Source organism: Aquarana catesbeiana, linkage group LG01 (assembly GCF_042186555.1).
Source record: "Aquarana catesbeiana isolate 2022-GZ linkage group LG01, ASM4218655v1, whole genome shotgun sequence".
Classification (NCBI taxonomy): domain Eukaryota; kingdom Metazoa; phylum Chordata; class Amphibia; order Anura; family Ranidae; genus Aquarana; species Aquarana catesbeiana.
This window is the reverse complement of record NC_133324.1, coordinates 476,583,376-476,606,934: the sequence shown is the minus strand read 5'-3', so window position 1 is coordinate 476,606,934 and position 23,559 is coordinate 476,583,376. Positions and strand designations below refer to the sequence as shown.

Here is a 23,559-nt window from a genome sequence, read left to right as displayed (position 1 = left end):
CTTGGTATGGGATATTCTTGGTGAATTGATGTGAGGGAGGTATCCTGAACAATCCTGCATGAAGCAGCTTGTTCATTGTCTTATCACATTTGTCTATGGACTTTTTAGTTGATTATTCATTTAATTTTATGCACAATAATAAGGCTGTATTAGCGCCATTTCCCTTAGCCCGGGTTCACACCTATGCGAATTAGATGTGCGTTTCCCCGCATCTAATTCGCATAGTAGGAGAATGTGACCGGCTCCCTATGGAGCCGGTTCACATATCTCCGGGGTGGCTGCGGAGCGCACTGCACAAAAACGCTGTGCGTCTTTGGCTCCGTTTCAGGGCCGAATTCAGGCATAGAATCGGCCCTGATTCGTCCCTGAAACGGGGAACAGGGACGCACAGCGTCCTGTGCAATCCGCAGCCCGTTATAGTGTAAACCCGGGCTCAATGTTGTTCATTGTTTTATCTGCCCTTATATTTTTATCATGTTATGATTTCTTTGTAATAAGCATGTACCTTTTATCTGCTTTGTGGTATATTTGGGCACCTTGAAAATCCATTTCTAAGCTACTTACTATTATCAAAAAAGGGTCTCTCCTATCTCCCGGTGGTCTGTCAATCCCTTTGACAGGGAGGAGAAGGACGGATGCTCATGAGGAGTTGAACCTCCATATCCCACCCATATCTATTCTTCTGACACACAGACAAACACCCTCAAACTAAATAGCAAATTATGGCTGCAGCATATAATAATTTATTTAAGTTTATTGAGGTATAAAACACCCAGCTGAAAATGATAAAATAAGTAAAATCAAAACAAATATAAATACATCAAATAAATTTCAATAGTCAAAAAAAGACAAAAAGTCACCAGTATTTCCAAAGTTAAAAATACAATACCCTACAAACTAATTTAAAACAAACACAGTTAGACTATCATCATTTAAATGTAAAAGATAATTGCACTAGTGAATAAGACTTGCAACAGAGATATCATGTTTTTTTTTTTCTTTTTAGTAAACATAACTGAATAAATCAAATGCCGCCTACACACGATCGTTTTTCTCATCGGAAAAAGATATGATGGCTTTTCCGACAGGATTCCGCTCAAGTTTGCCTGGCATACACACGGTCACGCAAAAGTTAGCTGAAATTACGACCGTCAAAAACGCGGTGACGTACAACACTACGACGAGACGAGAAAATTACGTTCAATGCTCCCGAGCATGCGTCAAATTGTTTCCGAGCATGCGTAGGGATTTTGCTAATCGGAATTGCCACAGACAATCGCTTTTTCGGATAGGAACTTTTCCCGACTGAAAAATTGAGAGCATGCTCTCAATCTTTTGCTGGCTGGAATTCCGCCAGCAAAAGACCGATGGAGCATACACACGGTCGCATTTTCCGACTGAAAACTCTCATCGGTCTTTTGTGGGCCGAAATTCCGACCGTGTGTACGCGGCACAACTAAGCAAAATATTCAATTCATTGCACAGCTCTGCATTTACATGGACAGAGTATGTGTCAGATTGGCTTATAGTGATAAATGGCCACCCTGAGACAGACTTCACCCTCTCTGCCTTCCTCTGTGGTACACATTGGAACTAGATCCAACCACATAAAGTTTGGGTAGTGAACTGGATATTCTCCTTAGAGGTACCTTTTTATATGTACACTGTGTCTATTTTTTTATTTATTTTATTTATTTCAGGTACTTATATATAGCGCCGTCAATTTACGCAGCGCTTTACATATATATTATACATTCACATCAGTCCCTATACTCTCAAGGAGCTTACAATCTAAGGTCCCTAACTCACATTCATACATACTAGGGACAATTTAGACAAGATCCAATTAACCTACCAGCATGTCTTTGGAGTGTGTCTAAACATTGTATGTCTATTGTAGAGCTTGAGTTTTAATTTAAAGCAAGTTATCCTTTAGATTTAAACTACAGTGCAAATAAATATTCCATGCCATAATCTGAAAAAAAAAGGATCAAATATTCTTCCTTTAAGTCTTTTGTTGACCAACAGTTATTATCTCAGTAGTAACTTCTTTATTCCTTCATGTCTTGGGAATTAAGTTAAGGTTTGACTTAATTAATCCAGAACACCCCTGCTTTCCAGGATAAAGTCCATAAATTGATGGCTGAGAAGACACTGTAAGTAGTACTTCTGTAGGAAGAAACATAATATAATTACATACATATACCAAAAATCGCTATGTATACAAGAATTGTTTTGAACGTTGTAAGTCATGGCTTGGATGGAAATACTTAGGAAGAAAAGCAATATAATTTTCCATATTTTTCCATTAATTCATAATGTCCGTTTTATGTAAAATTGACAGCTTCACCTTTAATGAAGTTGCCCTTTACTATTCCCCATTCTCATGAGTGCAGAGACCCCATTCATTACTATAGGGAACTGTACTCATTGTGGTCTCGAGTGGCCGTTTACCCATAAAAATGTATTGGTCTGCAGCACACATGTGCAGACTGAAGGGAAACTGGCTAAGACATTGGATCGTGTCTGAAGGTAAGTACACAACCAGGCTAAGCCCTTATCTCCATGTCTAACCTGTCCCCTTGGCTGATGACTTGTGTAAAAAGCAGCGGCATATGACTGTCACAGATGTGTCTGACATGAGGGCTATGATTAAAAAAATATATATTGACTCCAACTTCTCCATACAATATGAAAATCAAGATTGTGCCCAATAAGGAAAACTTGGGACTCTCTAAACACACTTGTCTTTGTTGGGGTTGGGGTAAATATTAGCCAAGGATTACTTTTAGATGTATCTAAACTCACAAACAATTGTACATATATTGCAGCTTACCAGTGCTTAGATGTGTTGGCTGCATTAATTTTCTTTCATTAAGGCTTTTTCCATTATTTTCAACTGGTGATTATGCTAGCTACACAATTCCTTTCCTAGAGTGACAACATTCACTCACTATACTTTACCTATGGAGGGGCAGTGTTGTCACACTAGGACAGGAAGTGTGTTGGGACTATAGAATACCTCCTCATTTCTTCCTTTTTATAACACAGGGGGTAATTTGTAATTCACAGAGGTTACCTGGGCAGGATGGCTTGAAATAACAAGAGTACACAGGAACTTGTAAGTTCACTGGATTTTTAGCAAGATAAACAGGTATATTTTGCACTTACTGGTCATATTTAACAAAACACTTTTAATAGCATTTAATCACTTGACCTCTGGAAGATTTGCCCCCCTTTATGACCTGGCCATTTTCTGCAAAACGGCACTGCATTACTTTAACTGACAAATTGCACGGTCGTGCAAGACTTTACCCAAATAAAATGCCCTTTTCCCACAAATAGAGCTTTCTTTTGGTGATATTTGATCACCACTGTGTTTTTTTATTTTTTACACTATAAAGAAAAAAGACTGTAAATTTTGAAAAAAAAAAACAAAAAACAATATTTTTTTAACTTTCTGCTTTAAAACATATCCAATAAAAAAATCTAATTTCTTCATAAATTTAGGCCAATATGTATTCTGCTACAAATTTTTGTAAAAAAAAATCCCAATAAGCGTATATTGATTGGGTTGCGTGAAAGTTAAAAGTTATAGCGTCTACAAACTATGGGATATACTGGAATTTCTATTTATTTGTTTATTTATTTATTTTTTACTAGTAATGGTGGCGATCAGCGACTTATAGCGGGACTGGAATATTGCGGCAGACAATCGGACACTAAGGCCCCTTTCACAAGACAATCCTGCTCGGATCCGCCTGTCCGTTTTTCAGGCGGATCCGAGCGGGCCACCCATTGACTCCTATTGGCAGCGGAGATTTGTCCACTGACACCCGCCTGCCATCCAATCTGCTTAAGGCCCCTTTCACACTTATACGACTTGTCTCCATGATTTTCAATGACTACCATTCATATTGGCACGACTTTAAGTCGTGCCGACTTCAAAGTAGTCCCTGCACTACTTTGGTCCAACTTCCATGTGAGTTGTACTCCATAGACCTCAATGTTAAACCCTCAAGTAGCATGGAAATTGTAGCTGAATAACATAGACATGATTTCAGTATGACTTTGTAAGCACAAGCTGAGAATGGTTAATGCCAAAGTTGTGGCAAAGTCGTACAAAGTAGTACTGCTCCCAAATCGTGGCAAAATCGTGCAAAAACTTGATAAAATCATGGCAAAATCACGGCTGCGAAATCGCGTTAAATTCGCATGACTTTGAAGTCACACAAGTGTGAAAGGGGCTTAAGGCCCCTTTCACACTAATATACGCCTTGTCCCACGATTTTGTATTGCAAAATCGTATGACAAGTCATTCTCCATGATTTTCAATGACTACCATTCATATTGGCACGACTTTAAGTCGTGCCGACTTCAAAGTAGTCCCTGCACTACTTTGGTCCAACTTCCATACGATTTGTACTCCATAGACCTCAATGTTAAACCCTCAAGTAGCATGCAAATCTTACCTGAATAATATAGACACGATTTCAGCACTACTTTGTAAGCACAAGCTGAGAATGGTTAATGCCAAAGTTGTGGCAAAGTCGTAGTACTGCTCCCAAATCGCGGCAAAATCGCGGTAAAATAGCGGCAAAATAGCGGCCGCAAAATCGCAGTAAAATTGCACGACTTTGAAGTCGTATAAATGTGAAAGGGGCCTAAGACAGACGTATGGCGATACGTTCAGTCATCCGTCTGGCGGATCGGATGGGATCTGATGAAAATGGACATGCTGTCTGTTTTCGTCCGATCTCCCCATAGGAATCAGCAGGGCTCTCACAAGTCCCTCCCTGTCAGTGAGCAGAGATGGACCTGTCATCCGCTGGTGTTCTGCCGAGAAAGTTCGCCTCGGCGGATAATGACCCCCCTGGACTGCGCAGGTGCAGCGCTTGCGCAGTAGGAACAAGAAGAGAGCCGCCGAAAAGAGCCGAAGCTGAACACCTGAGTCAGCTGTACACGGCGCCTGCGTGCCAAGTCTATTTTAATAAAAAAGACTTTGTAACAGGCCCCTCGCGGGCTCGCTACGCTCGCCACGCTTCGGGCACAGCCTCGCTACACTCGGCATATTATTATTCTAACTCTATGTCCACTTGGATGGTGGGGCTTTAACGTGGACATATGGTAGAATCTATTGCGCAAGCGCTGTGTACAGCTGACGATCAGCTGTTCATCTTCATCTATTTTCGGCGGCTCCATAGTCGTTCGTACTGCGCAAGCGCAGTGCATGCGCAGTACAGGGGGGTCCTTATCCGCCGGGGGAACTTTCTCGGCAAGACACCGGCTCAGCGGAGATCAACGAAGCGATCTCCCGCTGAGCTGGCGGAGTGTAAAAGGGGCCTTACTGACACTTTTTGGGAACCACTGACACTAATATAGTAATAAGTGCTAAAAATATGCACTGACACTGGCTAGGAAGGGGTTAAATATCTAGGGCGAATAAAGGCTTAAATGTGTACCTAGCCAAGGTTTTGGTGTACTGCGTTAGGTGCTTTTACAAAGAGAAGTAATGGCCTTTCTCCCTGCTTAGCAACGAAAGAAAACCTATTACTTCCCCTCTGACAGGACAGAGCTTTGTCTTGTTTACATAGGCAGGGCTCTGTCCTGTGTGTCTTCCCAACAATCGGTAGGTGCCGGTGGTCATCCATTGGCTGGCACCCGCTGATCAGCATCTGCTGTGTATAATCACAGCACAGCCAGGACGTTGGCAGTGTGCGCCCCCTGCCCGGAAGTGCCAGGCACGTGCCTAGTACGTGATCTGGCACAGGAGAGCTGCCTTGCCACCATATGTGTAAGTTATACGGTCGGAAAGCTATTACCAGACCAAAAAGGAAGCAAATAAGAGAAGTTCATTGTGACTGTTTACATGCACTTTAAGGTAAAAATAAATTAAGGATATAAACTCATTACTAGTGAAAGTATGACTACCTCAGTGAAAATAACCTTCTTGACCCTTTACAGTCTGGCTTTCGCTCACAGTACTCCACAGAAACTGCCTTACTAAAACTCACTAATGATTTACTAACTGCTAAAACCAACAGCCAGTACTCCATACTCCTACTACTTGACCTCTCTGCGGCCTTTGATACTGTTGACCACCCGCTCCTTCTCAATAAACTATATTCCCTTGGCCTCCGAGATTCTGCTCTATCCTGGTTCTCTGCCTATTTATCACAGAGCTCCTTCAGTGTCACCTACAATTCTGTCTCCTCCTCTCTATTGCCCCTTTCTGTGGGGGTCCCCCAAGGCTCTGTTCTTGGACCCCTTCTCTTCTCTATCTACACCTCCTCCCTTGGTCACTTGATAACCGCCCACAGCTTCCAGTACCACTTATATGCTGATGACACCCAAATCTATCTGTCTACTCCTCACCTCACTCCTTCAGTCTCCTCTCCACCTTACCAACCGCTCAGTGTCTGCCAACCCTCTACTTCAATCCCTACACTGGCTCCCAATCACCCAGCGAATTAAATTCAAAATACTAACCACAACATACAAAGTCATTCACAACTCTGCCCCGAGCTACACCACCAATCTTATCTCCAAATATCACCCAAATCGACCTCTCCGCTCCTCTCAAGACCTCCTACTCTCAAGCTCTCTGGTCTCCTCCTCTCATGCTCGTCTCCAGGATTTCACCAGAGCCTCTCCCATCCTCTGGAACTCGCTACCTCTCTTCGGGAAAGCCTATCACATCTCTAAATAAATCTTTTACCATTTCCATCAGCTCATTCCCCATAGTTACGACCTTTTGTACCACCTGCCCTAACCTATTAGATTGTAAGCTCTTCTGAGCAGGGCCCTCTTAATCCTCTTGTATTTTATTGTATTATAACTGTATTGTCTCCCTTTTATATTGTAAAGCGCTGCATAAACTGTTGGCGCTATATAAATCCTGTATAATAATAATAATACTAAGATTTTTGACCCTTTCTAGACATTGTATATCCATTTACATTATATTTAATTGAATTCCTTCACTGCTTTTTGTAGCTTTGTCTATAAATACATATGGATTGAGGGCGACCTCTGTAGCAGAAACCCTAAAGCCAAACAAGGGAGGGTTTAGGAATTAACAATATATTATGTGACAAAATAATGCCTTTTACAAAAAATATAACCAGGGCTTTATATTAAATCTTTTGTGTTTTATCTAAGTGGTTAAACACTTCATTAGGCATGTGCAGCATAACTACTGATAATACACAAAAGCATTTTTATCTTTTTAAAATTAAATATTTGAGTCCTAGCCTTTAAGAACAGTTGTTCTCTGTATTTTCGCTAGAAATACAACAACTGATAGAGATATGGTTAACCATAAATGTGCAGCTCAACAAAAAACTTTCCACTGACTAAGCAAAGCAGGTACCTTGACTTTAAACCTGATATTTTATCTGATAAAAAGCAGTTTTACTATGAATTCACTTTAGAACACTGTGGTATGTATTATCTAACCCAGCTCAGTGCTCACTGGATACCCTTATTAAAGTACATGAACATTAAGTAGAATTCCAGTCAATTTTCCAGTTTGGGTAGAATGTGGGAGAATTAGTGCTTATTTCAGGACTTTATTTTATCTGCGGTCCTCCTTAGGAAATGTATTCCTTCCTGTCTAGTGACATCACAGGAAGCAAGAGAGTTTTGCTAGTGGGGGCATAGCATCAAAAAACAGGTGGAGGTTCTAAACCTTCCATACTATACAAGTAAAATGACTTTATTGCTGTCTATATCTAAGTTAGACTGTGGGGTTGATTTACTACACCCTGAAGAGTGCAAAATCTGGTGCAGCTGTGCATGGTAGCCAATCAGCTTCTAACTTCAGCTTGTTCAATGGCAATAAAACCTGGAAGCTGATTGGTTTCTATGCAGAGCTGCACCAGATTTTGCATTCTCCAGTTTTAGTAAATCAAACCCAGTATGTGAATGGAGGAAAGCACTAAAGGAGAATGTCCAGACTAAATTTTATTTGGCATCTTTTATCATAAAATAACAATACATTTAGGGGGGAACAAATTTCCCCCCTTTATCAGGGCTTCAATGGGTTGTAAACCCTCATTTTTTAATTTTTTTAAAATAACAAACATGTCATACTTACCTCCACTGTGCAGTTAGTTTTGCACAGAGTGGCCCCATTCCTCCTCTCATGGGGTCCCCTGGCGGTGCTGGTATCTCCTCCCCGCATCGAGTGCCCATGTTGCAGAAGCACTCTCCTAAGGTGGACACCCGTGCGGGCCCACTCCCAAGTCCTGCTTCTGTGTCCATTCACACAGAATTCAGGACTCAGCCCCGCCCCCCAGCGCCCGCGTCATTGGATTTGATTGATAGCAGCGGGAGCCAATGGCTGCGCTGCTATCAATCTATCCAATCAAGAGCTGAGACAACGGGCAGAGAGGTAGAGCACGTCTCCACCGTGGGAACGAATGGGCTAGGTGAGTAAAATAGGATGCATTAAGGTAAAAAAACACAAGGGTTTACAACCCCTTTAATATGTTGAATGAAGTGTGTACTGGACTGATAAAATTGGAGGGATTCTGGGGGGTAATTAGTATGATTCCTCCAGATACTGGTTAAAGAGGAACTGCAGTCTGCTCACATAATTTGTAATAAAAACATATTTGCCATTCTGAAGCTTCCCTCCAACCACTTTGCATATTATTTTATATATACTGTATACTCTACTTGCCAAATATGCTGCAGAAATCTCCCTCCACTGAGTCTGGCTGCAATAGGGTTGCCACCTGTTTGGGATTCACCCGGACAGTTCGGGTTTTGAATCATGCCTCCGGGTTTCAGACTGTCTGAGACCCAGACACATTATTCAGACCAGACTATGGTTTCCCAGCAGGGTTGTTGGCTGCAGTTGTCTAAGCTGAGAGTGTTTGTTACACTCTTTCACACTGCGCAAAGCCAACACTAACAGCCCCCGAAACACACACACACAGATGGGAGAGGAGAGAGAGCTCGATCTGCACCTCTTTCTCCTGGCTCTACCCCTCTTTGTCTGTCCACACTCCAATCCCCAGGGCTGTACCTCAGAAAAGGAAAGTGGGGATGGGAAATTTGAAGCCCAGTAGCCCCAGATACATCTGGATGAGAGGTGCTGACTGCCAACTGGTGAGTGAGCTCACCATCCATCCCTGTCAGTGATTGAAGTCTCCCCCTCCCCCTTCTCTCTCTTGCCTCTGAGTGAGTACACTAAGGTAAATCAGGGTTCTCAGAGCACCCCTAACATCAGAGTTCCCCTTTACACCAGAGACCACAGTGTTTTTTAACTGTGGGCAGCTGAAGCTACTGCCTGTTCACTTCCTGGATTTACACAGACACACAGAGGCACATCTCTATCTCTGCAGCTCTCATTGGATCTCTTATGACTCATCCCCCCTCCCTTCCTGGCAAACTCTCACCAGAGTGAGACAGAGAGCTGTGTATGATGTCATACGCCTAGGCTAATGACCAGACAAGAAACAGGAAGTGGGCTGTATAAGGTATTTACTGGCAGAAGAAAAAAAAGTTTTACTATCCAAAGTTAAAACAACAAGGGCAGAAGATTTAATTGATAAAAATGACTGAAGTTCCGCATTAAGCGGTCTCAGTTGGGGAGTTTATCTTTGCTTTCTGGTCTGGTTACCCAACAAAAGGTGAAGGTAAGCCTCTATAACATGGACATAAACTGAAAACTGAAAAACGATATATTTCTGTGATGTTTGTTCATTTGTTCCTATATCTTCTTTTTAAAGCATTTGCCATTTAGTATGCGAACTCCCTGTGGAATTTTGAAAATGGCTCATAATTGTTAAACAGCAATGTAAATTAGCAGTTTTCTGGAACAGAAAGACATTCCACACGTATTGATTTAGCTTGGACCATAAATCATCCCCAAAAGATTTATTGTAGAGATCTGCTTCTATGAGTTTTTAACTATTAAAACCTAAGATAAAGTCCTTTATTAAACAGATTTTCACCAAATTTGTTAAAAGACAATTTAGGTAAGGAACTCTGGAGGTAGCTCATAATTGGGGCAGCAGAATAATGTAATCTTTGCTCACCTGTATCCAGACTATGGGCATTCAATTATTTAAATGTTTTCAACAAGCAGTGAAGGAGCTTTAAAACAATCACTGACCTCTCTAGTTGCATTTTATGTGAAGATTAGGGATGAGGCGAACACCCTCCTGTTCAGTTTGCGGCAGAATATGCGAACAGGCAAAAAATTCAGCAGAACACACGAACACCGTTAAAATCTATGGGACACAAACATGGAAAATCAAAAGTGCTCATTTTAAAGGCTTGTATGCAAGTTATTGTCATAAAAAGTGTTTGGGGACCCGGGTCCTGCCCCAGGGGACATGTATCAATGACAGGACCCAGGCCCCCCAAACACTTTTTATGACAATAACTTGCATATAAGCCTTTAAAATTAGCACTTTTGATTTTTCATGTTAGTGTTCCATAGACTTTAACGGTGTTCCGGCAGCTTTTGAATTTGCCGTGAATACTGCATTTTGTTCGCTGTTCGGCAAACACCCGATGTTCGAGTTGAACTTATGTTCGACTCAAACATCGGGCTCATCCCTAGTGAAGATATTCTTTCTCAAATTGTATGCTATCCTAAATATTTTTTTTTCTAAGCATGTGTTCACATATATGTGTTTTATAAATCACAATCTCTATGATTTTCATGTAATTTTTCTATCTAAAGTAACTGGTTATTCTTGACAGCCACCTTTCTTCCTTGTTCTAAACTGACCACACAACGCAAAGAAGCTAATCTGTGTTAATTTGGTCAGTTTTCATCCTTGCTGGTCATTCAGAGGTACAGGACATTGTACAGACACACAGCATGCCTGTATCGGGTGGTTTGTTCAGACATGCATGCGTTCTGACCAATCACAGCCTACCTTTGGCACACATCCTCTCCCAATCACAGCCTGCCTCTTGAACATACCTCCTGCTCAAAATCAGTCTGTACCTTGCCTCAGGCTGATCAGACCTTTAGAATGCAGGCACACTATGTGTCTGCACAGTGTCCTGTAAATCCTCACTATCAGAAAGAAAAGATGCATGGACAAATGACAGAACTTTTTAACCTTGTAATTAAAAGGTAGAAAAGATCATTTCGGAAACTAAGCAAAAACAGTTATGGTAGCTGCATAGTTATAACTGTATTAGAAAGTGTCTATAATTGTATGTATTGTATGTTCACAACTATATTAAAGATCTTCAAGGATCAGAACAATGACTCTAGATAGTTAGGTTTCAGAGGGTTTCTAACAGCTGCTGTGTATTAACATTAGAGGGCTGGCAGGCTACCGTGATTCTGTTAATAGAAAAATAACTAAGATTTTAGCGAAATTTAAAAATCTATTTCTTCTAAACGCTTATAGATGTGGAGATGAATGAGTGCTTGTTTTAAAACTGCTTTTACTGCTTGTGCAGAATGTATAAATACTTTTGTGTATATACTCTGTGTACAGGCTTACTTTAGGTTGTGCAAAGCTGTTAGCTACAAAGATCTTTGGTAATAATGGGTATTGCTATAAGAAGAGCATGTGAAATGTCTCAGTCTGTTACCTGTATAAAAGACACCTGTCCACAGAAGCAATCAATCAGATTCCAATCTTTCCACCATGGCCAAGACCAAAAAGCTGTTCAAGGATGTCAGGGACAAGATTGTAGACCTACACAAGGCTGGAATGGGCTACAAGACCATCGCCAAGCAGCTTGGTGAGAGGGTGACAACAGTTGGTGCGATTATTCGCAAACGGAAGAAACACAAAATAACTGTCAATATCCCTTGGTCTGGGGCTCCATGCAAGATCTCACCTTGTGGAGTTTCAATGATCATGAGGATGGTGAGGAATCAGCCCAAAACTACATGGGAGAATCTTGCTAATAATCTCAAGGATCAAGCAGCTGGGACCATAGTCACCAGGAAAACAATTGGTAACACACTACACCGTGAAGGACTGAAATACTGCAGCGCCCACAAGCTCCCCCTGCTCAAGAAAGCACATGTACAGGCCTGTCTGAAGTTTGCTAATGAACATCTGAATGATTTAGCGGAGAACTGGGAGAAAGTGTTGTGGTCAGATGAGACCAAAATAAAGCTCTTTGGCATCAACTAAACTCACTGTGTTTGGAGGAGGAAGAATGCTGCCTATGACCCCAAAGAACACCAAGAACACCATCCCCACCGTCAAACATAGAGGTGAAAACATTATGCTTTGGGGGCAATTTTCTGCTAAAAAATGGGTCGTGGATTGGTATTGCAGCATGACAATGACCCAAAACACATAGCCAAGGCAACAAATATGTGGAGAAAGCTGAAGGTTTGTGTTACCAAACGTCAGCCTCGAAACCTTAATGACTTGGAGAAGATCTGCAAAGAAGAGTGGGACAAAATCCCTCCTGAGATGTGTGCAAACCTGGTGGCCAACTACAAGAAATGTCTGACCTCTGTGATTGCCAACAAGGGTTTTGTCACCAAGCCATGTTTTGTGAAGGGGTCAAATACTTATTTCACTCATTAAAATGCAAATCAATTTATAACTTTTTGGAAATGCGTTTTTCTGGAAATTTTTCTTATTCTGTCTCTCACTGTTAAAATAAACCTACCAATAAAATTATAGACTGGTAATTTCTTTGTCAGTGGGCAAACATACAAAGTCAGCAGGGGATCAAATACTTTTTTCCCTCACTGTACCTGTGAAGTGACTAGCCTCAGGTGTTACACATAACTTATTCAAATCCTACTACAGGTTGTTCCTGTTTACCTGCCATCTTTTCTCTACATCCATTTAAAGTCCAGAATTTACACAGTATTCCTGAGCTTCCAGATGCAGGTTGTGGGGATTTGATGTGTCACACTGCACAGCTCAGAGAGGAGAGCTGATTGTAATCTGACATCTGAGTGGAGGGAAGAAACGCAACACCCCCTACATAGTCTCTCAGGCAAACATACACAACTGAAGCTTTCAATTACAGGATGTGTGCTGTAGCCCCCCGCCCCCCTTCTTCCCTTGGAATTGGCACATTCTGTCAAAAAATATTTATGCAGATAGCAGAGGAATGAGACTGCAGAAAGAAATCACATGCTGCGCCTTGGATTGAGGCAAGTACACACTGTAGTAGGATATGCTTTGTTCATTTATATGTCAGAGGTTTACAACTACTTTAAATGTAAATCACAATCTTTTCTGTTGTTTTGAGTTGAGCTTGGTCCTGTGTTATCCCACCACAAATCAATTATTAACAAGACTCTCTAGGTTGAGATCTTCATACAACTTCAAACACTGGATCTCTGAATCTGCTAGTTAGGGATGAGGTCCCAGTTCAGCCCGAAAACAGCTTCTGAATGAATTTGCCTGTCAGGGAATATGTCCAAATGCCAGACTTTCAGCTCATTCGGCAAGAGCCAAACTTCATACATAGTAGTGAGTTTGTAGTGGTGGCACCCCTACCTTCTTCCACTGTCAAGGTTGTTAAAGAAGCAGCAGGTGCCAGGGTCAATCAATTCATTTACCGGCTGAGAATCCAGGGATGGAGTGACATGCGTGTGCAGCCCCCCCCCCCCATGATCCATGCCTGGCCGTATGCCCTCAACATGGGGTTGCAGTGGAGATCACTGTAGTAGCAGTATCCAATACATTAATTCCATCTTCCAGAGGAATCGGCCATGTATGGTATATGCATAATTACATTGGTCCTAGCTGGATCAATATAATTATATAAAAATATATCGATCTGGAATTCATCTTTAAAAATAGTAATCATTTCACTGCACAAGTACCCACAAGCTGAAAAGAAAGTCTCAGTTGATGCAGTAAGTTTAGAAATGACAGGTAATTTTGTTCCTTTGTAATTCCTCAGTCTTATTTTCAATGAATCCTTTAACTCAATTTCTTTTCTATGTTTTACCAACCTCCTATCTTGTCATGCTGTCAGTGTCATTTGTGCCTTTTATGTTCTGCTTAGTAATGCTCTTTGACTTCTCTGGATGTGTAGACTCTATATATAGTTCTATCATAGCCCAAATCAAATGTTCGAGCACCCAGCTATGCTGAATATTTAACTGCGTGTTATGACTCCACACTGGGCCTTTGTTGCCCTATGAACACTCATCATTTACATCCAGCAATTCCCTTAGGTTGTGCAATACAATGGTAATATAGGAGTAGAGTCATACAGAGACAGAAGAATGCAAGGCTTTGCTTAGAATGTTACGCATATTTTTTTTTCCTGATGCCTTTTGGCTAAGTCAGACCTTAGGAAGATCCCTAACTAATCCATGAGTCCCTTTGAAGATGCTGTCATGTGACAATTGGTTGGAGATTGCTTAAAAAATTCACTTCAGTTAGAGATATTCAGTAAATCTTATCTTATTTGTAGCAAGGTATTAGTCATGTCTAAAGAATGTAAGGAAACAAGCCAGTCACACACTTTATCAGGATCATCAGTACAGTTTTAAATATTTTATGAGTCTGTGGAGGAGTAATAAAACAAAGTTCACTCTAACGTTATAATTATTTAGTATATCCTCTCTGAACTATGAAAGCAAGCAAGCTAACAAACAGTCAATTAATTAAAAGTTATGGATCTTGAAAAAGATATATACTTTTCATTTTCCATCTAAACTGAAGCAAAAAAGCAACTATGAAAACCAAATAGTATTTTCAGGTGACTTACTGTGCAGTTGTCCATTTTTTCCTCTAGCTATCTGTTACAGCACCTACAACACAGCAGAATAATTGCAATTTTTAGTAAGCATACTCCAGTAAAAAATGGTAGGTGCTCTTGGTTCTGTAAACATCCTACAGTGGCAAATTAAGCTTTATGTAATGTATGAATCTTTTCTATAAAAATAGTCATATATGAGACAATCTACAAAGGGTTTAAAGTGTAAGTATGAACAAATATTGCATGTATGCCACAGTGTGTCATTAGTATTAACACGCAGGCCCTTATAGTTTTATTGTTGATCTTGCCAGTACAGGGGAGGATTGGAAACCTTTGACTTAGGAGCAACCACTATACCATGCAGACTACACCAGGTTGCAGTAGTGATTGGAGGGCATTGTGAAATGTTTCTGTTCCTAAAGGTCATGGTGTATTATGGTAAACCGTCACATTGTTACACATTAGTTTCCTTTGCGGCTTTTGGCACTCACATCACATAACATCTCGTAACTGAAAAGGAAATTGGTACTGGAAGTCTTTCCTCTATCACACAATGTGTTTGCAGGTCTGAACAGGGAGCAAGGATTGGCAGTATGTAAATTGTACAGTATATGTCACTGACTGAGGATCCCACTCTAAATCACATCTGATTTAAAGAAGCCTCCTCTGAGCTTGGTGTCTGATCTGTAAACAAACCTCAGCGCTTAGCTGTCAAGAAGCTCCAATGATTACATAGGAAGAGCTGAAATCTGTAGGACTGAGCTGTCCACTTGGATCCTAGTCTCCATGCATTTTATGAAGTAAACCTACTATAATAATAATGATAAAAAAACTTTATTTTATATAACGTCTATAAAGGTAGCTTCTCAAAACGCTTACTATTGGCATTGATTTAAAAAATGGTAATGGACATTGTGAATTTGGACTGTTTGCATTCACTGATGAATTAAGCATTTACAGTTGTGCTCATAAGTTTACATACCCTGGCAGAATTTATGATTTCTTGCCCATTTTTCAGAGAATATAAATGATAAAACAAAACCTTTTATTTCACTCATGGTTAGTGTTTGGCAGAAGCCATTTATTATCAATTAACTGTGTTTACTCTTTTTAAATCATAATCACAACAGAAACTACCCAAATGACCCTGTTACATACCCCAGTTCTTAATACCGTGTATTGCCCTCTTTAACATCAATGACAGCTTGAAGTCTTTTGTGGTATTTGTGAATGAGGCTCTTTATCTTCTCAGATGGTAAAGCTGCCCATTTCTCTTGGCAAAAAGCCTCCAGTTCCTGTAAATTCTTGGGCTGTCTTGCATGAACTGCATGTTTGAGATCTCCCCAGAGTGGCTCAATGATATGGCGGTCAGGAGACTGAGATGGCCACTCCAGAACCTTCACTTTATTCTGCTGTATCCAATGACAGGTCGACTTGGCCTTGTGTTTTGGATCATTGTCATGTTGGAATGTCCAAGTACATCCCATGCGCAGCTTCCTGGCTGATGAATGCAAATGTTCCTCCAGTATTTGATAACATACTGCATTCATCTTGCCATCAATTTTGACCAAATTTCCAGTGTCTTTGTTGCTCACACATCCCCAAAACATCAGCGATCCACCTCTGTGTTTCACAGTAGGAATGGTGTACCTTTTATGATAGGCCTTGTTGACTCCTCTCCAAATGTAGTGTTTATTGTTGTGGCCAAAAAGCTCAGTTTTGGTCTCATCACTCCAAATGATTTTGTGCCAGAAGGTTTGAGGCTTGTCTCTGTGCTGTTTGGTGTATAGTAAGCAGGATACTTTGTGGCATTTGCGTAGTAATGGCTTTCTTCTGGCGACTCAACCATGCAGCCCATCTTTCTTCAAGTGTCTCCTTATTGTGCATCTTGAAACAGCCACACTACTTGTTTTCAGAGAGTCCTGTATTTCCCCTGAAGTTATTTGTGGGTTTTCCTTTGCATCCTGAACAATTTTCCTGGCTGACGGTTTAGTTGGTCTACCTGACCGTGGTTTTGGTTTCAACAGAACCCCTCATTTTCCACCTCTAGATTAGAGTTTGAACAATGCTGATTGGTATTCTCAATTCCTTGTATCTTTCTGTATCCCTTTCCTGTTTTATACAGTTAAACTACCTTTTCCCGCAGATCCTTTGACAATACTTTTGTTTTTCCCATGACTCAGAATCCAGAAACGTCAGTGCAGCACTGGATGAAAGATGCAAGGGTCTGACAGGAGTCCAGAAACTCCTGACCTTTTATACACACACACTAATTACAAGCAAATGGGTCACAGGTGAGGATAGTTACCTTTAATAGCCATTCAAATCCCTTTGTGTAAACTTGTGTGCATGTTCTCAGGCCAAAATCACCAGGGTATGTAAACTTTTGATCAGGGTCATTTGGGTAGTTTCTGTTGTGATTATGATTTAAAAAGAGTAAACAGTTGATTGATAATAAATGGCTTCAGCCAAACACTAACCATGAGTGAAAGAAATGTTTTAGTGTTATCATCCATATTCTCTGAAAAATGGCCAAGAAATCAAAAAATCTTCTAGGGTATGCAAACTTATGAGCACAACTGTATATTGCAACATTTTGCATGTCATGGTCTCATTCATTTATGGCACTTGCTCGATGTTATAGTATTATGAGTATATTTTAGTTTTGGAGTTTTTTACATAAGCGCAGTGCACTTTATAATATACATTGATTTGTTGAGCATTTGCTTCACTTTCAAAGTAGCTTTAGGTAGTTAAGGTGATAGATAGGAACCCGTTTCTATTGGGACATTTAAATTAGAGATTATGATGATGATGGTATTTCTGCATGTAATTTTGTGTGGCACACTTACAATTAATTGTTTTTCAATTTATTTTAGAAAAATGTTGGTGGGTGCATTCTGCGGTACACGTCATAGAAAAAGAAAAGCAACATTATTTGGACAGCAAACTAAAACTACACTGTATACACTGATCATCAGTGTACAATCAGCTAGATAGGTACAGGGAACACTAATCATTAAAACACCTGCACATACGTGGGTCCACCACTCCGACAAACACTAACAGCTTATACATGCTCTTCTTTAATTTCTTTAATAAATCAGCCCATTAATACATTATTTATAAAGTCAGCTTCTGCTGTGCCCTCTCTTTAGAAAATCCATAGTGCTCTATGAAACCAGCTATCCTCTTCCAACATAGTTCACCTCTGCATCCCGTGCCACCCTTCTCCAATACTGCTCATCACTGCATCTCCTCCCACCCTTTTTTAACATTATTCACCCTGCAACTCTTTTCTAACACTGCTTAGCCCTGCAATGTTTGCAGATAGCAGCCCTCTTCCAATATCATTTACAGCTTGCCTGAAGTGCTAGGGACTTAGGGCAAGACTCCTGTCAGCAGAGGTAAGAGGGACTCTGGGGCAGTACTGGGATGGGGCCAAATGACACTGGTATTATCTACAGCCACCCACAGCCTGTAGGTCCAGGCTAGATAATTACAAGAAGGGCAGTGATGCCCAAAAGTAATATGCCTGGTTGGGGGGCAGCACATGGTGGTGAATTTGACAGCCTGGAAAGAGGGAAACTGGGCCAAAGCTGGGTAGTGACCTGGTGGTTGAGAACTATTGCTCTAGAGCAGTCTTTCTCAAACTTTTTAACATGAGGGAAACCTTGGAAATAATTTTCAGGTCTCAGGGAACCCCTGTTAATAATTGCTATATTTACAGCTCACGGTACCATAATATAAGCAGTAAGCTGAAACAAGAATAAGAAAAGAGTAAGAAATGTGGAATGTTTTGCATATTTGACACCCCCATGAATAGTAATACAAGTAAATAAACAATAATAAAGGCCAGAGATGCGGGGAGGCAAAGGGAGACATGCTGCATATCTGGTGGAACTGTCCTAAGATAACCTCCTATTGGAGTAAAATCCATGATTTGATCCTTCACATCACTGAGAGTAAAATTAAGCTTACCCCAGCTTGTTGCCTTCTACATATTTCCAACTAGATATATTTTTGAGTTAGAAGAAGAGTTAGAAGAAACGCTTGCCATAGCTAATGTAATGTCAGATAAATTCCACAAAACATGGTCTGCTTGGTTTCAGTTTACATATTCTGATGCTTATGACAGTCTGACAACAGGGTGAATGACCTTTCAGGACCTGGACAGACTAAATGAAATCATGCCAGTTTGATATTTACCATACATGGTTCCCTGTTACAATTACAAAACTGTACCAGTGACCCCATTAATGGGTGAATTCTTGTTGCCTTCTCTTGCTCAATAAAAACCTTTATTGTTAAAAAAAATTATAATCTCCTAGATTGTAAGCTCTAATGAGCAGGGCTCTCTGATTCCCCCTGTATTGAATTGTATTGTAATTGTACTTTCTGCCCTAATGTTGTAAAGCGCTGCGTAAACTGTCGGCGCTATAAAAATCCTGTATAATAATAACAATAAAGACACGAAAAGAAGTGCAGAGAAACAGTAAAAATGATAGTGATTCTGTAAGTTGATGGTCAATGAGAAGAGGGCCCCATTACACTGGTGGTTAGTAGAAAGACTGTTTCTTATATTGATTTTCAGCAGTAATTATAGTTGTAACTGTTGTAGTCAAAGAAACCTAGACCCACTCAGCTACCTTCTACTGTGATTCTAAAAAAAACTATGCAAACTTAAAGTGGAGTTCCAACCAAAAATGGAACTTCCACTTTTTGGATTCCTCCCCCCCTCTGGTGCCACATTTGGCACCTTTCAGGGGGGAGGAGGGAGCAGATACCTGTCTAATACAGGTATTTGCTCCCACTTCTTGGCATAGCTCACCGCGGCGCTTGTGGTGACCTATGCCACTTCCAGGGCCTACCCCGTCCTCCCCCTGTATTCTGTGAGACACAGAACACAGCAGGGACCTGAGAGGACGCGCAGCACGACTCACGCATGCGCAGTAGGGAACCAGGAAGTGAAGCCGCACGGCTTCACTTCCTTATTCCCTTACCGAGGATGGGTGCGGCAGCAGCCGAGAGCCGAAGAACGGATCGGCTTCGGCTGCCGACACCGCGGGCTCCCTGGACAGGTAAGTGTCCATATATTAAAAGTCAGCAGCTGCAGTATTTGTAGCTGCTGGCTTTTAATATTTTTTTTCAGCGGACCTCCGCTTTAAGGCATGTTTAAACCCAAAAACAAAATTGTAGTATATTGCAGCTTACGAATACTAGATGAAGTGGTTGCATTAGATTTCTCATTTCATTTTTTTTCCTTTATTTTCACCTGGTAATCCTGCAAATAACACACTCCTTGTCCCTGGGTGGCTTCGATCACTCACTCAGCTGTATCTAAGAAGGGAGTCATGATTGCCACCCAGGCTTGACTTCAAGCATGTCTGTTTTTGCTCATCTCTATGACATGGAGGTGGGGGATTAGTAGATTACCGAAGAAGAAAACACTGTGCCCTCAGTTCAACTCACAGAAAGTAGCAAGTACACTGCATATCTGCCACGATAAATAGGTATTTTCTATACTTGTTGACAATATTCTTAGGCTAAAAAAATAAAATAACATAGCCACCAATTTTTACAATTAAAATGATAATTATGATAAAATGCTCTGTTAACCCCCCTGGCGGTATTCCCGAGTCTGGCTCGGGGTGGATTTTCAATACCAAAAGCGGTATCCCCGAGCCAGACTCGGGATCGCATTGCAGGATCCAGGAAGAGTTTACTTACCTTGTCCCCTGGATCCTGCGATGTCTCTCCGCTGTGATCGGCGAGCCGCCGTGTCTCGCTCGATTCACAGTGCCGAGCTCCGTTCCCTCTGAGCGTTGCGACGCATGGGGAAGGAGTTCGGTGGCAAATTCAAAAAGTGAAACACACAGTATAGATACAGTATACTGTAATCTTATAGATTACAGTACTGTATCAAATAATGACACATCCCCTTTGTCCCTAGTGGTCTGTCCAGTGTGCTGCATGCAATTTTATATTATAAATACTGTTCTTTCTGCCTGGATACTGGAGATTGTCCATAGCAACCAAAACTGTCCCTTTACATCAAAAGTGGTTTTAGAGCAGCTAGAAAACAGCGATAATAAATTAGAATCACTTGCAGAATTGAGTGATACTGATTTGTGGGAAAATCCGTCATCAAACACTAAAAGTAACGAAAGCGACAATTCTGCAACTGAGCAAATTTCAGTGTTTTTGATTTGATTACAATATTGAATAATTTTTATTATTATTATATTATTATTTGTTATAATTATTTATAGTTATTTATTATATTATAATTTTTGATTTTGTTTTTCAAACTTTATCATACCCGGGATGTCTACTAGACTCTTGTTTGGACAGATTTAAGTGAGTTATTCCTAAGAATTACAGGCCCACAATATAAAACGCCAAATTTCTGTGCAAAATAATTGTACCGCTTTCAGCACCTAAAATCTGAAATAATCATACCGCCAGGGAGGTTAACATTTTTATAATACTACTGAAAAGGTTTGCCTTCATTTTGTAAAGCGCTGAGAAAACTACTGGTGCTATATAAATCCTGTATACTAATAATAAAAAACAGCTTTCCATGGCTAAACTTTAAATGCAGAATTAGCTCATTTGACTTAACATACTGTTTTTAAAGATTTTTAAATTACAGCAAAAAAAAATATTAGCCTATCGCTCTGCCCTTAATAAAGTCCTTAGCCGAGAGTCAGGGATTCCTGCTTGGAATTCTATAGTTACTACTTTCTTTAGTGATAACTTGGAGAACTATTTGGCTTTTATTCTGCTAGGTTTTGGGTCAGACACCAGACAGCAAACGATTACCACTTATTCCGTGATTAAAACACTATTTTAAAATTTTTTAGGAAATAATGGAAGTAGGACAACTGCGGGATCATTTTAATTCTTCCTGCAAAGGAAATGATTATGCTCATTTATTGTAAATTGTAGGGCGGGGCAAGGACTCCAAAGACATGCTGGTAGGTTAATTGGATCCTGTCTAAATTGCTCCTAGTATGTATGAATGTGAGTTAGGGACCGTAGATTGTAAGCTCCTTGAGGGTAGGGACTGATGTGAATGTACAATGTATATGTAAAGCGCTGCGTAAATTGACGGCGCTATATAAGTACCTGAAATAAATAATAAATAAATAAAGGACGTCACCGCATATGCTGGCTCGCGGTTCGTGGAATGATCGGAGGTGAACATCTAACACAACTGAGTGTGTTTACCCTAGTGTCAGACTGACACTATGTACATGTGAGTGGAATGTTTATATATTTTAAATAAAGCCTTGTACATTTTTACATGATGGAAGCCTCCTTCCTTCTTTTTATCTCCCGCATTGAATGTCATGATATGTGAGACGAGATTCCGACTGATACCGTTACTAAGATAGGAGTGCACTCAGAGGCCACCTGGAGAGATTGAGCATGTATGCTGGTCTAAAATTTGACTAGCCGACCGATCTGATGAGTTCGATCCAGTGAGAGTGGTGAAGGATTCACTTTTTGGTGGAGCACTTGGATTTTTTTTCACTGTGAAGAGGATTTTTTTTTATTATTTTATTATTATTTTATTTTAATTTTTTCTCTACTTTGAGATTGCAATTCGGTGGACGCTGTTTATAGTTTCTGGAACTTTGTGGACTATCACTTTGGCACTTAAAGAATGTTATTAGGTTAAATATAATTATTTACACATAATAGCACTTTATAAGCACTTTAATTAATGTATTTTTTTTTATTTTGCATTTGTTTGCACATATTTATGCATTTGCACTTTTTTTTTTTTAAATAATTGCACATTGTGTATGTGATGTTATTACTGAACATTGTGGATAGGAGTTGTAATATTAATAATTGTTTGATTACACATATTTATTTATTGGCACTATAGAGATTTTATGTTGGTGTGTAGACCAGCGCTACTCACTCTATTTTTGACCATTCGGACCTTGGTGTCCTGGTGTGTTAATGTGCATTTTTCTTGTGTTAACATGCATTGTGTTAAGGCAGTCTATTTAAATGAATGAACTGACAAAGCACCCAAACATCCAGGAAAACTGAATTATTTTTTGCAATACAGTGCAAAGATAAAAAATGTAGCCCACGCAGCTGTAAACATGCCTTTGATGGCAGCAACTGAAAAATCACTCTATCCAAATTCTTCTTTAATTATTTTGTAAGATATTTTTGTTAACATATTACTAGAAGAAAGAAACTGTTATCTTAAGAGAAGTGTACATTATGAATTGTTCTATAAGTTTGAAAATATGTTTGAAAACTTAATTGCTCAGGAATGCAAGGAAAATGTGACATTTCCATGAAAATACCACAAAAGCATACCAATAGTTTTAGCAGTCACATGACATTAATGCAAGGAAAGTCACACATTTAGGATATATGGGTATCATGTGAACAATTTATATATTATATGTATCTAAACTAAAAAGGCACTGTAGGCTTCTACAGAGATCTTCAAACTTAGTTTGTGGTGTCTTATTTCACTTATTGAGTGACACTAGGGTTAATTTACTAAAGGCAAACTGGCTGTTCACTTCACAAGAAAAGTTACACTTTGCAAGGGAAATTTCCCCAGAGCTTAGTAAATGTGGTCCAGTTTCAGTTTGCAATCCCTGCAATCAAGTGCAGTGAAAAAAAACAAAAACAAAAAAAAAACAGCATTTTGTTCTAGGGAAAATTCCCTTGCAAAATGCAACTTTCCTTTTAAAGTGAACAGTCTATTTGTTTTAAATAAATCAACCTCAATGTTACATCGCTTCAAAGCCTTCTTATCAGAATGTTAAAATTATGTAATCAATAGCAAGGTGGGTTCTAACATTTTCTGCCCTTACTGAGTTTAGTATGCTTTTCCAT

At 40.1% G+C, this 23,559-nt stretch overlaps 1 protein-coding gene across 2 annotated transcripts in view; it reads right to left on the bottom strand.

Moving 5' to 3' along the window:
• Positions 1-720: 720 nt before the first annotated feature.
• SUSD1 (sushi domain containing 1) overlaps positions 721-23,559 on the bottom strand; it is a 295,273-nt gene continuing 272,434 nt past the window's right edge. For both annotated transcript variants that reach the window (XM_073591465.1, XM_073591471.1), the window contains 2 exons: positions 14,689-14,731; positions 721-2,169 (listed from right to left, as the gene is read on the bottom strand). In XM_073591465.1, the coding sequence (XP_073447566.1) occupies positions 14,716-14,731 (16 nt within the window). In that variant the 3' untranslated portion in view covers positions 721-2,169; positions 14,689-14,715. The remainder of the gene's footprint in view (positions 2,170-14,688; positions 14,732-23,559) is intronic.